Source organism: Megalobrama amblycephala, linkage group LG17 (genome assembly GCF_018812025.1).
Source record: "Megalobrama amblycephala isolate DHTTF-2021 linkage group LG17, ASM1881202v1, whole genome shotgun sequence".
Classification (NCBI taxonomy): domain Eukaryota; kingdom Metazoa; phylum Chordata; class Actinopteri; order Cypriniformes; family Xenocyprididae; genus Megalobrama; species Megalobrama amblycephala.
In genome coordinates, this window is record NC_063060.1 from 33,781,069 (window position 1) to 33,797,470 (window position 16,402).

A 16,402-nucleotide genomic window follows, 5' to 3' on the forward strand; every position below is an offset into this window, starting at 1 on the left:
GTTGCATTTTCTATAGTGGCCTGATATATTGCCTTAATTCTCATAGCAATTTGTACAACAGTGATGGATTGTCCTCTTGTACATAATTATTCCAGTTCTTTCCATTTAGAGGGTGATTAAGAGAAAAGTTGTCTGATTTGTGACCCTAAGCATCTGGACTGGCTTGTGCTTCCTGTGACTTACCATCTGTGGTCAAAAACAACCCTACTATTCAAGTGGGACCACCTCATTTTCAAAACTAATGCACTGAAAATGAGCACAGAATTGCACATCCAGCATAGTCCTGGAGGTCTGCCAACAGTTGTTCAACTCTTGCCAAACTCCCTCGTTCTTGCAGTCTTTTTTACATGCTTGTTTCTCAGACCTCCCAGTGCTAAATGTGCTAAACGAACTCGAGTGAGCCAATTTGCTCAGATTTCCTGTATTTGTAAAGCTCTTCAAGTGAGATTACATTGTAGCTGAACAGAAGAAGGTTTACACTGCAAAGATGAAAACATAACAGACAGTGTGGCCTTCTTCTGCTTTCATTGCATGCCAACATGATACCCAGACACTCCTACAAATCCTCATAATCTCATTGATTTAAAGTACCCTTGCTTCTTTTCTCTTGCAGGTGGTTAACTAAAATTTCGAGCACCCCAGGAATTCCATGGATGTTAGTTGTTCCGTGCCGCCAAGGCTTTGGATTCATCGCTTCTTTGCCTTCACTATAAAAGTCACCTGTGTCCATCTTTGCACCTAAAGGTTGTTCCAATGCTCATGGGGAACTGTCTGCTGCTCTTCCTCTGGTGCCTCTTAGACAAAAGTTTTGTTTTCCCCCTCCATTCTTCATCCCAGAGCAGGATGGGGAAGGAGCAGCACAGGAACCTAATGGCACATAGGAAACATGGCATGATGGGAGTTCACAGAGTCAAGAGGGGATGGGTGTGGAACCAGTTCTTTGTTCTAGAGGAATACATGGGATCTGATCCACAGTATGTTGGAAAGGTAAGAAGATATTGATTGTCAGGGCAATGTTTAGGGCCAAAGGTATTGAGAATAGATTGTGAATAAAACTGTGGGGGAGTTCAAAGGCTTGAACTAGAACTCGCTGCTTCTTGTTATTCTTTTTCTTCTTTCATCTTTCCTTCTATGTTCATGACCAGTTTCTGGTTGCTTGAAAGTAAATATTCTTTGTAGGCAACCACATAACATGGTTCATGGTTTGAGCAACCAGATTGTGCAATGAAGATAGATAGATAGATAGACAGATAGATAGATAGATAGATAGATAGATAGATAGATAGATAGATAGATAGATAGATAGATAGATAGATAGATAGATAGATAGATAGATAGATAGATAGATAGATAGATAGATAGATAGATAGATAGATAGATAGATAGATAGATAGATAGATTACCATTTTAGCTAGGTAGCAACTCTGGAGGAGAAGGCAGCAGTTTTTTTTTTTTGTGTTATTTTGAAAAATTTGTTCCTTTCCCACCAAATAACAATAACAGCAAAGATTGATCGTTTGATTGTGGTAAATTTGCAAGATAAGTGAAGAATGCAAGCTGCTCTCCGAAGGTAATATATTCAATGGAAAAGTGATTTTACACCAACCAAACAAACTGACAATCAAACGCTATCTCATGAGCAATTCGTACATAATTTATGAGGTGGTTAATTCGTACGAATTCATACGATTTGTCTAAACCCCAGTGACGGGTAGGTTTAGGGGCGGGGTTAGGAGTAGGTCATTTGTATGAATTCATACAAATTTGGCAACTCATAAAATAGGTACGATTTAGCAAAAAAAAGTATGAATTCATATGAGTGAGGTCGTATGAATTTGTACGAATTAGCCACCTTGTTAAATATGTACGAATTGCTGTGAGATCGGGTTGGACAATCTTATGTCAGTGGTCCACACAATCATTTTTTTCTGTATATGACATGTTCTCATGCACCAAAATTGTTACATCGTCAAACAAAAAATGGTGGATGGTATAATCTGAAACCATTTAATTAGTATTCACAGCAAAGGGAGAAGGTTAAAAGGGCACCATATTGTATCCCAGACTGAAAATTCAATATCAAGGTCCTCTACAAAAGAGGTTGGAATTGAGCACCTTCAGCTTAAATGGGATCAGAGCTAAATTGAATAGTCTGCAGTCAATGCCAGTGCAATCAGTGTGGCCTAACTGAGAGCTGTCAGTGTGGATGTACATTAGGAGACTGGGGCTTGTCACAGGTATTCAACCACATGCCAACTCTATTTCTGTGGCTGCAACACATTGAAAAAAAAAAAAAAAAACTCACTCTTTTTCACTCAAGATCAGTCAAATGCCACAGAAGAGCCTTGTCTGTAACCTCTGATTTATATAACCTGAGAACAGCTGTAGCAAGAGTGAATAAAACCTTAATTGCAAACAAATATGTTAGCCTGTCACTATAAATAGAGCTTGTTGGCTATAACCTCCTTTAACTCAGGTCACTGGAAGAATATGGCTTACAGGCTACTTATGAATTACATGGATGATGCTCATGTTGGCATCAGATGAGCAAGCTGCTATTTAAAGAGAAATTGTTAACAGTTGTTAACATTTTATCATCACTGTTATTTTAGAATTTAGAACCATTACTAAAGATGTGATTATAATTAATTTAAAATGAAACACTACAAGAGAGCCTATACCTCAGCTTATTTGGCTGTAAAGCAAAATTTGATTGCGTTGCTGAAAAATTTAGTTAAATTAGTTAATTTAGTAGTGTTAGTTATTCCCCAGCACTGATGTGTGAAGGAAATTTAGATTCACTGTGTTCTGACACATTGCAAACTTCACACTGTATTTCCTAGTGCATTTTCATTAGATCATAACACTTTAAACTTTGCAATTGTGGCTTCACACCTGCCATATCTGTAATGATTAGTTGGGAAAGACTGTGATCAGAGTGGCACCATGGGAAATTATAACACATTCCGTCACATAATGTTTGAGCTGCTGCCACAATTAAAGTGACACCGCACACGAAATGTTACATCAAAGTTACATGACAGGAAAAGTGTAATTAGACCAAGCAAGAAAAACAATGAAATGTGGGAAAAAAAGTTATTTTCTTTGTGTGCTTTGTGCTTACGCTGTGCATTGCACATTATAAGCTTCTCTCAGTTACTATGCATCCTGTTTAAAAATGAATGGGTCAGTCTGAATAAATGTCAGCCTTACTATCCATCAACTGCAACAATATTTAAAGGATGAGAATGTTGAGTGCTCAGTTAAACAATCTTTTTTTTTTTTTTCCTCAGTATGAGCCAATTGTAGAAAAATACTGGATCATATAACTTTGTGTGCTAACTGGTGTAGCAGTCTGAACTGCCTTTTTGCTGGTTGTGGTCAAATATATGATGTTTCAGATGTTGTCACAAGAAACCTTTTAATTGGATTCTAATTTGAATGCTTTGCGGAGTTATTACCATTATTTTGTGAATAAAGTACAATTATTATTGCAGGTACACCGACAATTAGACTCAAGTTGATTATGAATTGCCATCTTTTCAATTCTAGCAGTCAAAGATTTCTGCAAGTTTTCTTTTTGTCTCGATTTTTTCAGCAAGGCACACTTCTTGTTTGCCCTTTGCAGTGAGGATATATTACCTCACTGTCACATTTTCTTTCCAAGAATGACCTTTTCAGTAGAAAACAACTCTTCTTGATAGCCTTGCCTTTTTCTTGGTATTTTACTGTCATCACTCAGCATCGTACTTACATCTAAACACATTTTGTGAGAACATGTACTGCTATACAGCCATTGGTGGTCACCATTTTAGGATAGTGTATTTTTAATTTATTGGCCTCATTGGCATTCATAAAAGATTAGTGATACAACTGTAACTTGACACAGATTAGCTCTTTCAATACTTGTAGCTCATGGATTATCTGCTATCTGCTAAAGTGAATCATTTGATGGCCTGTTGTACCCTATCTAATGTGCTTTTTTATTAGTTACCCTGCCATGCAAGAACTTGGCAGGATGGCAGGATTTAGCAGTACAGTGTTCTTCTTCCATTTTGATCATTGTACATCCTTGCACATTAAATCAGTGATTTATTTTTTTTTCCTTTCAATGTATTAATCCGAGAACTTCAAACTTAATCCTTCTCCTCCAGTCAGAGGATCGAGCTCAGTTTCACCCTACTTGAAAAATTCAGTTTCCTCACGCTTCCTCTGAGTTGAAAAGATAACAGCTTCCCGCAACACTCTATTATCTTAGGTTCCTTATGTTTTGTAATCTTTTATTTAGTAGTTTTTTATCTTGTCTGAAAAAAGAAAATTCTATAAAACCTCCAGTAAAGCCATAATATTTTCAGCTGAAGAATATCCATGCTGTAAATAAATCAATGTTGTTGAGCCGCTAACAGAAAATAAATAACTGAAGGTTATCCACATGAATCCTCTTTTGACATTCTCAAACTGTGTGGGTAATGATATGCCACCCACATGTTAGCCAACATGTAGTCACATGATCATAGATTGAAATAGGATTGGTTTGGATAGGCCAAATCTGATTTACTGAAGTAAATGGATTAAAAATACATTTCTCATTGGATATGCTAGATTTGTGTTTTATACACAAATGTCTCTGGTTTTTGTTGCCTGATTATTGTATTTGCATATATTTGCATGTCTTTATACTTAAATTACAGTAATGAGTAATAATTTACTCACCAGCTCCCAGCGAGATTTCTCATGGTCTCTTTTCACATTTCAGCTTCACTCTGACCTGGATAAGGGAGATAGTATGGTGAAATACACACTCTCAGGTGAAGGAGTTGGCTCTATTTTCACCATCGAGCCAAGCACCGGAGACATCCATGCCTTAAGGAGCCTGGACCGAGAAGAGAAGCCTTTTTACACACTGAGAGCGCAGGCTGTGGACGTGTTCACAGGCAGACCCTTAGAGCCCGAGTCAGAGTTTATTATCAAAGTCCAGGACATCAATGACAATGAGCCAAGGTTCCTGGAGGGCCCATACTCGGCCAGCGTCCCAGAGATGTCACCCGTCGGTGAGTTCACTTCTCATTATGTCCCAGATGGTTGGGTATTTGATACTGCGGGAAAATCCTGGCCTCAAATCATGTTGCTTTAAAGTAAGTCTTGATGTGATGATCTGAACTCTTCTTCTTTATTGTTCACATACATATTCAAGGTCAGTGAAAGATGTTAGACATTAGTCTGTTGCTCCTAGTAATTAACTGCACTGATTTATCCCTGCTGCAAAAAACAGCTTAAACCAGCCTAAGGTGGTTAGTTCATCTCCCAGCCTGGCCAAGCTGCTTAAGCTGGTCTGTTTTGATGGTTTTAGAAGGCTTTTGGGCACTTTTCAGCTGCCCAGGCTGGGAGACCAGCTGGTCAGACAACTAAATAAATGGTCTGATATCTAATCCCAAATGCTGTTCAACACTGCATTTCCTCTTATGAAGCATTGACAATTCTCAATTCTTCTGAATACTATATTTACTATAATATAGTATTTTGAATTGATCACTTTCAAGCCAATTTTTAGATTGGCACCCTAGTGCAATTGATGAACATACATTTGCAAGAAAATATATGAACTGATTAGTTTAAAAAAGTATGACAATAAAATTATTTAGCAATACCACTTTAAATTTGTGATTTCTGCTCTTCATATATTCATATACATCATAGTGATATCTAATGTGATGAAGTACAAATTTATATTATAGATATAAAACCTATCATTATACAGTATATCTTTGATTAGTGCTTTTAATACACATTGTTCTGAGGCAGATTTACAAAGAATACTGCTTTACAACTTTCAGTAAGCAAGCCATAGGCGACACTGACAAGGAAAAACTCTCCTAGTTATTTAAGCGGATGTGGAAGAAACCCTTGGAGGAGCCAAGACTCAGCAAGGAGTCCTTTCTCCTCTGGCTGACTGACACATGATTAAACAAATTGAGACAAACATAAACCATAAATCTGTTACACAATGCATGTCTGTTTACAATTGCAGTACGATACATTGCATGAGTATATTTGCATTTACTATCTTTTCTTTTCTGGGAAGTGTCTCGGGAATATTAATATGGTCTGTATTCATCATTATTTTTTTACATGTGGAAATTCTAGTGTCATTTGATGGCCTCATGGTCTCTTTCGTGATCAGGCACATATGTGACGCAAATAACCGCCACTGATGCTGATGACCCCACTTATGGAAACAGCGCGCGGATTGTGTACAGCATCCTTCATGGGCAGCCCTACTTCTCTGTTGACCCCAAGACAGGTGAGGGATAGTTGATTTTTGGGTGGTTGTTATTTAACACATGGTCTTTTGCATTCTACTGAGTTGAGCTTACTGCTCTGCTCAAAGCATTTCAACTGCTTTGCCTTTGGCATTTTATTCACCTCGTGTCATGCTGTCATCTTCTGATCAAAAAGTAGCTCCTTTGAGAGGGGAGCTATTAGGATTGATTAGTCTTTAGAAGAATGTCAAAGGTTTGCCTTTTCGTGATACAGCTCACAAAAGCATTGCAGCACAGATTAATTAAGGCCTGTTTAATTCTTTATATCGCTGTAGGTCTTTTACATCCATCAGAAGAGAATCAAGCTGTTCTTATAACTGATTGCAACAGTTTCATTAAGTTTACTTAATTATTTAGTAAATGTGACATTATGTTTCATGTCATTTTCTATAATGTACATGTACATTCTTAAAACTATTCTTGTTTTAGATTTGATGTCACTTTTGATGTCACTAACTACTCTTGGAAGTTACTTAAAACCAGGCAGTCAGATTAAATTTTATCGAGAAAGAACTTTATAGTTTTGTGTGCAACATACAATATATCTATAGTAGGGAAGTTAAAAATGTTGGAGTTAGTAAGATTTTTTCTTTTTTTCTCTCTCCCTCTCTTTTAAATAAATGAATACTTTTATTCAGCATATTTTACATTGTTACAAAATGCTTAATTTTCTTTTGAACTTTCTATTTATCAGATAATACTAAAAAAAAGGTTTTCATGAAAATATTAAAGGTGCCGTAGAACGTCTTTTTAAAAGATGTTATAGAAGTCTAAGGTCTGTGAAGTTTCAGCTCAAAATACCCCATAGATTTTTTTTTTATTCACTTTTTTAACTGCCTATTTTGGGGCATCATTAAATATGAGCCGATTTAGGCTGCTGCCCCTTTAAATGCTCACGTTCCCCGCCCACGGAGCGCGCGCTTGCCTTTAACAGCATAAACAAAGTTCACACAGCTAATATAACCCTCAAAATGGATCTTTACAAAGTGTTCGTCATGCAACATGTCTAATCGCGTAAGTATAGTATTTATTTGGATGTTTACATTTGATTCTGAATGAGTTTGATAGTGCTCTGTGGCTAAAGCTAACATTACAGACTGTTGGAGAGATTTATAAAGAATGAAGTTGTGTTTATGAATTATACAGACTGCAAGTGTTTAAAAAATGAAAATAACGACGGCTCTTGTCTCCGTGAATACAGTAAGAAACAATGGTAACTTTAACCACATTTAACAGTACATTAGCAACATGCTAACGAAACATTTAGAAAGACAATTTACAAATATCACAAAAAATATCATGATATCATGGATCATGTCAGTTATTATTGCTCCATCTACCATTTTTCGCTATTGTCCTTGCTTGCTTACCTAGTCTGATGATTCAGCTGTGCACATCCAGACATCCTGCCCTTGTCTAATGCTTGAACATGAGCTGGCATATGTAAATATTGGGGGCGTACACTCCGACTGTTACATAACAGGTCTTTTAAACAAATGAGATGTATATAAGAAGGAGGAAACAGGAGACTGTTTCTCACTGTTTGAGACTCACTGTATGTCATTTCCATGTACTGAACTCTTGTTATTCAACTATGCCAAGATAAATTCAATTTTTAATTCTAGGGCACCTTTAAGCAGCACATCTGTTTTCAACACTAATAGTAAATAATATATGTATCTTGAGCACCAAATAAACATATAAGGATGATTTCTGAAGGATTGTGACACTGAGACTGGAGTAATGGCTGCTGAAAAATTATATTTGATTGCTTTTTTTATAGTTTTGCCATCACAGACATGCAGGGTGAGACTATATTTTAAGGTCTGTTTACACAGAATATCTTTGTACACTATGTAGTGGAATGGAAAATTTTTATTTTATTTTATTATAAAAATTTTATTTTGCAGCTGACATGCTGCAAAAGACGTTAGACACAAGATGCGAGAGCAACGGTTAAAGATGTCCATCTAGCGTGAGTTTACATCGAAAAACAGTGGAACTTTTCCACTGTTTTTCAATGTAAACTTGTGCTAGATGGACAGCCGCTTTTTTTTACATTCAACTGACCTGCATTTTTTAACAGCAAAAACGCCATATGTGTGAACCGGCCTTTAGAACTGACAACACATCACATGTACATTCATTAAATACTCGGATATAGACCTCAACACTTGGAATATCAAACACAGAATGATAGCAAGTTGCCAAACATGAGAACTGTTGATTACAGAAGTATAATAAACTCTTTATTAAATTCTTTTTTAACCCTTATTTACATTGTTTACATAAAAATCATTTGTATAGTGTCAAATTTGTATGTTCTTACATGCCATCTCTCTGTTTCTCTTTCTTTCTCTGTCTCAGGGGTCATAAGAGTTGCCTTACCCAATATGGATAGGGAGGTTAAAGAAATGTACCAGGTGGCCATACAGGCTAAGGACATGGGCGGTCAGCTTGGGGGTTTAGCCGGGACCACTACCATCAATATCACTCTCCGTGATGTCAACGACAACCCACCGCGGTTTTCTAAAAGTATGTTCAAAAACAGATGTTTCTAAATGTTCAGGAATCATTATAGAGCACCCTGAGGCTTCACAGTATACTGTCAGCATTTCTATATCAGCAGCAGTTTATCCCTGGGGTTTATCTTAATGTGAATTTAATCTGGTTTCATATTTGCTTTGCTCTGTGGAAACCTTAAACATGAGTCAGTCCATTATTTGAATTGTTTAATTCAGTTAATGGCAGGCACTGATAACAAAGAGGGGCTTTCTTCAAAACAGGGACTGAACAGTAATGCGTGACCCGAGAAGAACCTCAGATTTACAATTGGCGTGATTAAGACCTCGAGGGCTCTTGCCAAACACAAACAACTAAACAGAGTTGAATCTGCAAATGTGATTAGCATTCCAGCACTTTTCTCCAGAGCTGCTGAAGTGATTAGTGGATGATTATTGTTAACTACCTCTCAGAGTGATGTCTAAATAAGTGTTATGACTATTCCTGAGGGCAGAGTTTGATCACTGATAAAATTGTTTGTGAATTTCAACAGGTATCTTTCACTTGCGTGTTCTTGAATCTTCGCCTGTTGGCTCATCGGTGGGAAGGGTCAAAGCTCATGATCTGGACTCTGGGAAGAATGCTGAAGTGGAATATAGCATCGTTCCTGGTGACGGGGGCTCCATGTTTGATATTTACAGCAATAAGGACACACAAGAAGGAACAGTCATACTCAAAAAGGTAGAGTATGGCTGCTTATAGTCATTTTCGGTCTTAGGAAAAAAAAAGTTTTACTGTGTATTTACATTACTGTTGAGAAGTTTATTTTAAAATGTAATTTAGTTCTGTGATAGCAAAGCTGAATTTTCAGCAGCCATTATTTCATTCTTCAGTGTCACATGGTTCTTCATTAATCATTCTAAAATTTGCTGATTTGGCACTCAAGAAACATTTCATATTATTATCAATGTTGAAAACAGTTGTGTACTTTAGTTAGTTCACCCAAAAAAGAAAATTCTGTCATTAATTACTCACCTTCATGTTGTTCCACACCCGTAAGACCTTTGTTTATTTTTGAAACACAAATTAAGATATTTTTGATGAAATCTGAGAGCTTTCTGATCCCCCATAAAAAGCAATGCAATTACCACTTTCAAGGCCCAGAAAGGTAGTAAAGACATTGTTAAAATAGTCTATGTGTGACTACAGTGGTTCAACCTTAATTTTATGAAGCGACTTGAATGCTTTTTGTGAGAAGAAAAAAAAAAAAAAGAATTTATTCAACAATTTCTTCTCTTCCATCTCAGTCTCCAACGCTCTTCACATTGGAAACACAGTGCAGCGCTTCCAGGTTCTATTTATTTTCTTTAAAAAAAAAAACTCATACTGTCCCCAAACTTTTGAGCGGTAGTGTACATTTATGTATTATTAACATATTTATTCATTTTTCATGTGTAGCAATACATAGACCTTTTGTATTAATTGGTTAATTTATCCAAGAAAAAAATTCTTTCTTATGTTGTTCGTATTTAAACATGTGAACATGAATGTGAATTGAGAGCTACAGAGAAGATTATCAGAGAATAATGACTTAAATTTCTTTCTCATACAAATCTACTGTATGACTTACAATATAGCGCACAAATATAGCGGAGTTGCATATGTAGCTTAGGCTTTATTGGCCATGAAACTCCTTTACCACACCATAAGTGAATTCTTCGACGGCATTTGGATGTTTGTTTAGGCAATATTTATCTTCTGGCTAAGGCAGGGTGACATCAGATGCAAATCACAATTCCATTTGCATCTCTTTTTCACACACGTGAATTCAAGGATGATAGCAATAACCCCTTGTGCTCCTTCATTCAGGGGCTTGTGTGTGTTTACCCGAGGTGAGTCATATCTTATTACTGGATGGCCATCCAAAGCATCCTGAATGAATAATGCATAAAGCCATAAAAGCGTGAACGCTTAAACCACACTACGCAATGCCTGCTCTTGGACTTATCAATTCATTATGTTCTTTGTGGTTGTCCTTAGAACATTGCTTTCCCATTTCTGTTTTGCCAACAAGTGGAAAAAAAAGAAATATATTGGGGGTGCTGACCTCTCAGGGGATTTAAAAATACATTGTTTGAGTTTCCCCAAGAAAGAGCCCAATATTTTTATATTTAGTGGACATGAATAAATGAGTGCACCCATGGCCATCAGAGCATCTACCTCTTGATGTGATGTGACAAGTAGAAATCCCCTCAGACGCCCTGTTACATGGCCAATCACAGATGTGCTGGCTATGCTATAAGTGCTTAGCTGAAACAAATGCCTTGGTAAAGGTGTGTGGATGAGGCTGGAGTGCTCTCTTCCTCCAGGGAGTAGAGAGGTTACTCTTTCATTACTCAAAGCTAGTGTAGTCTGTGGACACATAATGACAAGCCACTGCTGCTATTCATCTCTCTCTGCAGCAGCTGGAGAGATGCATATGAAGAATATAAAAGCATTTTAGGGGGCTATGCCTTGATTCACAATACATTCTGCATATATAGACAATTTGTATGTATATATATATATATATATATATATATATATATATATATATATACTTAACAAATTTATTAGACCACCACCCAATGTAAGGTTGGGCCACAACTGCCTTAAACTAACAGTATTGGTGATTACCAAAATCATTTTTTTTATGTTTTTGCAATGGTTAATCTGCACCAGTATGTGTAAGATCTTTAGTCACAGTTGTGTTTCTAATGCTAAAATATAATTATTGTTGTGATTTAATGGATTCAAAGATAGATTGTACAAAGATTTTATCAAAAGCAAGTCTTTGGGAACAACTAGAAACTATTTGGAAGTCAATCACAACAGAGACTTTGGAAAAGTACATAAAAACAATGCCAGCAAGAATACAAGCTGTTATTAAGGCCACTGTATATGTGTATGTATATATTATATTTATTATACATTATATTTATATATACATGCATATATACATATACACACACACACGCACACACACATTTTAATGTTCAATTAATCACAACCAATCATCCATCAATCCATCCATCCGAGCCTCTTTTTGTACCCTAGTTGTGAAATGGCCCCATAATTCATAATTTAAAAATTCATCAACAGTAGATTATAAAAGGCACAGTGAAAATATGTGTCCGTCCTTCATCACGTCTTTTATTTTCCACTTTTTTATTCCCCAAGCTGAGGCTGTACAGGACAAAGAGGCATAGTCCTTACATTGCAAAATGAGTGTGCCATATCTGGTGACCCAAAAAAAGTCTGGAAATGGATATGTGGGATCCTCACCGTGGGGCATGGAGGAAGGTCAATGACAATGCCCCTTCTTCCCTCTGTCCTCAATAACAGACTTCCCTCTCCCTTTATTTCTCTTTGATGAGCTGTTCCATCACGACCCTGCTCTGCTACACAGGGATTTTTCTGAAACGCTAAGGGTGAACATTTGGGGTCTCGTTGCCTTATGGGCTCAGTGGAGAATCTACTCAGGTAATGGGTTCAAGGGATAATTGTCTCTGTATTATCAACAGGATTGAAAGGTGGGCTTTGCTCTTGCAACATATGGGATTATCTTAAAGGGACACTCAGTCATTTCTTCCTCATTAAAACAATTTTGCATGTACAGCAGTAAGTGTGTTTAAAAGGATGTACACACATGAGATTAAGAATCCGGTCATATTAGCAGCATAAAAATCTGTTTTATTGTACATAATGTGGGTTGTCTTATGAATGTACTTTAACAACAAAATGCCTTTATTTTTCTTTGAGGAAACAAGAATTCAAAGTTGTAAGGAATTGTTAATACTTTACAACTTGCAATGTAGAAGTGCAATTAAAAATTCATGAATAAATGTTAATTAGTAGGGGAATTAATTAAAGTTGTGGTATGTGCACTGTATTGAATAACAAAAACAAACTCTATGGACTAGCATCTGATTAGCATTCTCTTCTGAGTGGAGAGGATCCAAAATAGAGAAATGGGCCTTTGTGTTAATTCTCTGAGGAAGAGCAAGAAGACTCTGAAACGACTAGATAAACAGTGGCATCTAAAGGTGTCCAATGTTACAGAGTCCCAAAAAACACAAAGAACAGAAACAGGACATGTTTAGACTAAAATGAATGGTTTTGTAAAATAGACCAGACTAAAATATTATGACATTAATGGTATTGTTTTTCAGGTCAGAATTTGTGAGCTAAGTTTTAATGCTATAATCTTTAGCGGTGACCAAATATTGCTATACAGGGGCTTTTGTGTGCTTCTGATTGGCCAGCTGGATCTCTTTCCTGTCATGTCTGAGGTTATTCTTTCAGCATGGTCAGCACTATGGTTAGCTCAGCCTGCAGACAGCGAGGCAGATGCGTATCTCAACACTAGCTTGAAATGACAATGGCAGACATAATTGTTGTGTGCTGTCACCAGTGACAAGACCTCCTGCAGAACAGCATTGTGGTGTAGACATGAAGCTGATGCTTTTTAAGTAGCGCTAAGTTCTTTGAAAGATTCTTGGCTGACAATGACAACAGTAAGTTGTCTTTTTAATCAGTCTTCTTTGATGAAAGTGTCTCTTTTAACGTTGTTGAGGACTGATATTCCCTTAGCTTGTTCTGGAAGACTTATGTGTATTGTTTTTGGCTTTCAACAGACTGTTACAAATTGTTCTTTTTACACTCAGTTAAACTCATTAACCAACCCAGTGCAGTAAAAGTTTCTCTTTTCAGATCAACACTGCACTGTGCACTCGGGTTTATGCAGAGGCGTGCTAAAAATGAATTATTCATTTTTTTAACAAATATAAAATCTGTCGACGAAGATGCTGAAGATCTATCATTTTTAGTAATTTAAAAAAATGTAGATAAAGAATTGCTTCTGTTGTTAATACAAATACTGTCGTGATCAAAGAAGTATACAGTGTAGAAATTGTTTTATTTTACTTTTTTTACTTTGGTTTGCCTTTTTTTCTTCTTCTTTTTTCATTTTTGAAATGTATTACGGAGCTTTTTGGTGTAGCCCAATATATTTATGTTGAACAATTGTAAAATAATATTTGAGACTTGATTAGACTCACTTGAATATGTATAGATTTATGCACATGAAACATATTTGTAGGTTAAAGGTGCCCTAGAACCAGTTTTTTCAAGATGTAATATAAGTCTAAGGTGTCCTCTGAATGTGTCTGTGAAGTTTCAGCTCAAAATACCCCATAGATTTTTTTTAATTAATTTTTTTAACTGCCTATTTTGGGGCATCATTAACTATGCACCGATTCAGGCTGCAGCCCCTTTAAATCGCGTGCTCCCTGCCCCCCGAGCTCTCAACTATAATATAGTGCATTTACAAAGCTCACACAGCTAATATAACCCTCAAATGGATCTTTACAAGATGTTCATCATGCATACTGCATGCATGCGTCGGATCATGTGAGTATAGTATTTATTTGGATGTTTACATTTGATTCTGAATGAGTTTGATGGTGCTCCGTGGCTAAAGCTAACATTACACACTGTTGGAGAGATTTATAAAGAATGAAGGTGTGTTTATGAATTATATAGACTGCAAGTGTTTAAAAATGAAAATAGCGACAGCTCTCTTGTCTCCGTGAATACAGTAAGAAACGATGGTAACTTTAACCACATTTAACAGTACATTAGCAACATGCTGACGAAACATTTAGAAAGTAGTGTTGCACAATATACCGGTACTAGAAAGGTATCGCGATACCCTGCTTTTAAAAACGGTCCAGTTCTTCATTTTATTAGTACCGGTACTTTGAGTTTCAGCTGTATTTCCTAATGTGTGACAGCAGGGGGCAGTGTGCGTGCAGCGCGCTGCTTCTAAGGCACATTGAGTGCGTGTTATTCCTCTCAACTGCGCAACAGCTTTTATGGTGACGAAACGAGAGGTATTGCAAATACAGGTGCTCTTGCAGACCGTCCACAAATTGTTGAGAAAGCAGATGCACAAAGCGAAATATGGCATTATTTTGCTTACATTGCCGACAGCCAGGGCAAGCCCACGGACACCACAAAACCCGTCTGCAAAAGATGTTACAAAATAACGCAAGCGAAGGGAGTCAAAAGCATCTTGCCGTCAAACATTCTGATTTGTACAAAGAATTTAAAGAGCGACAGGTTAGTGAATGTGATACCAGCATTATGTTTATGCTCTCAAACATTAAATGAGTGTTTTTTATTTATTTTACTTGTGCAAGCAGAACTCCGCAAAGAGGTGTATTATTGAGTCTTAGTTTAATAAGTGATATCTGGTTGCAAAAATAAAATTAATTTAAAAATATATAAATATGTGAAGGGTATATACAGTTATTCTAAACCAATTTATGCTTTAATAACATTGCTCTAATTATTTACAGTAATATAATTTTTTACAATAATCTTACTGTCAAAAACACCTAAATGTATAAAAAAAGCAAAAAAGCGTAATAGCAAATAATTTACAATTTTATTGAGCATGAAAATAATAATAAAAAATATATATATATTAAATCTAACTCTAACTTCATGGCAATGAAGCTTAAAATCCAGAATTATCAACCTGCACACTGGTGAAGAAAGAAGTTCTGTCATATGTTATTTATTTACTTTTCCTGCTGTTTTAGGTTTTTGCATTGTATCGTTTAAGTATCGGTATCGTGATATTTAAGTTGGGTATCGTATCGAAGTCAAAATTTTGGTATCGTGACAACACTATTAGAAAGACAATTCACAAATATCACTAAAAATATCATGTAATCATGGATCATGTCAGTTATTATTGCTCCATCTGCCATTTTTCACTGTTGTCCTTGCTTGCTTACCTAGTCTGATGATTCAGCTGTGCACAGATCCAAACGTTAATACTGGCTGCCCTTGTGTAATGCCTTGAACATGAGCTGGCATATGCAAATATTGGGGGCGTACATATTAATGATCCCGACTGTTACATAACAGTCAGTGTTATGTTGAGATTCGCCTGTTTTTCAGAGGTCTTTTAAACAAATGAGATTTACATAAGGAGGAAGCAATTGAGTTTGAAACTCAATGTATGTCTTTTCCATGTACTGAACTCTTGTTATTCAACTATGCCAAGGTAAATTCAATTTTTGATTCTAGGGCACCTTTAACATTTTAGTATAGGTTCGTTTTTCAAGCCACAATCATACACAGCCTATCAGGCAACTATTAGTGGATAAAACTAATCACCAGTACATGATTTATCATTTGTGTGTCACAGTCGCTCGTAACATTTTGGAAAGAGCAAAGCTAATTAAGCTAATTTTCTTGCTCCTTTCTTTCATGCATTGTTTGTCATTCCATGGGGGGTGTTGGGAGGGGTATGGTCATATCAGCAGCATAAACCCTACATTTTGGGGACAAAATATTTGAAGACGGCAATATCAAAAATCTTTGTCCTTGAGGGGACATTTTTGGTCCCCATGAGGAAAAGAGCTTATAAAACATACTAAGTGATTTTTTGATAATTTAAATATATAGTTTAGGGTTAAGGGATAGAATATGTTTGTACACTATAAAAAATCATTATGTCTAGGTAA

General features: G+C 36.3%; 1 protein-coding gene across 1 annotated transcript in view; it reads left to right on the forward strand.

The window, feature by feature from the left end:
• Positions 1 to 16,402, forward strand: part of cdh12a (cadherin 12, type 2a (N-cadherin 2)) — a 51,493-nt gene that overhangs the window by 14,686 nt on the left and 20,405 nt on the right. The window contains exons 2-6 of the mRNA XM_048164109.1: positions 614 to 987; positions 4,757 to 5,051; positions 6,182 to 6,301; positions 8,688 to 8,855; positions 9,376 to 9,563. Coding sequence (XP_048020066.1) covers positions 754 to 987; positions 4,757 to 5,051; positions 6,182 to 6,301; positions 8,688 to 8,855; positions 9,376 to 9,563 — 1,005 coding nt within the window. The 5' untranslated portion in view covers positions 614 to 753. The remainder of the gene's footprint in view (positions 1 to 613; positions 988 to 4,756; positions 5,052 to 6,181; positions 6,302 to 8,687; positions 8,856 to 9,375; positions 9,564 to 16,402) is intronic.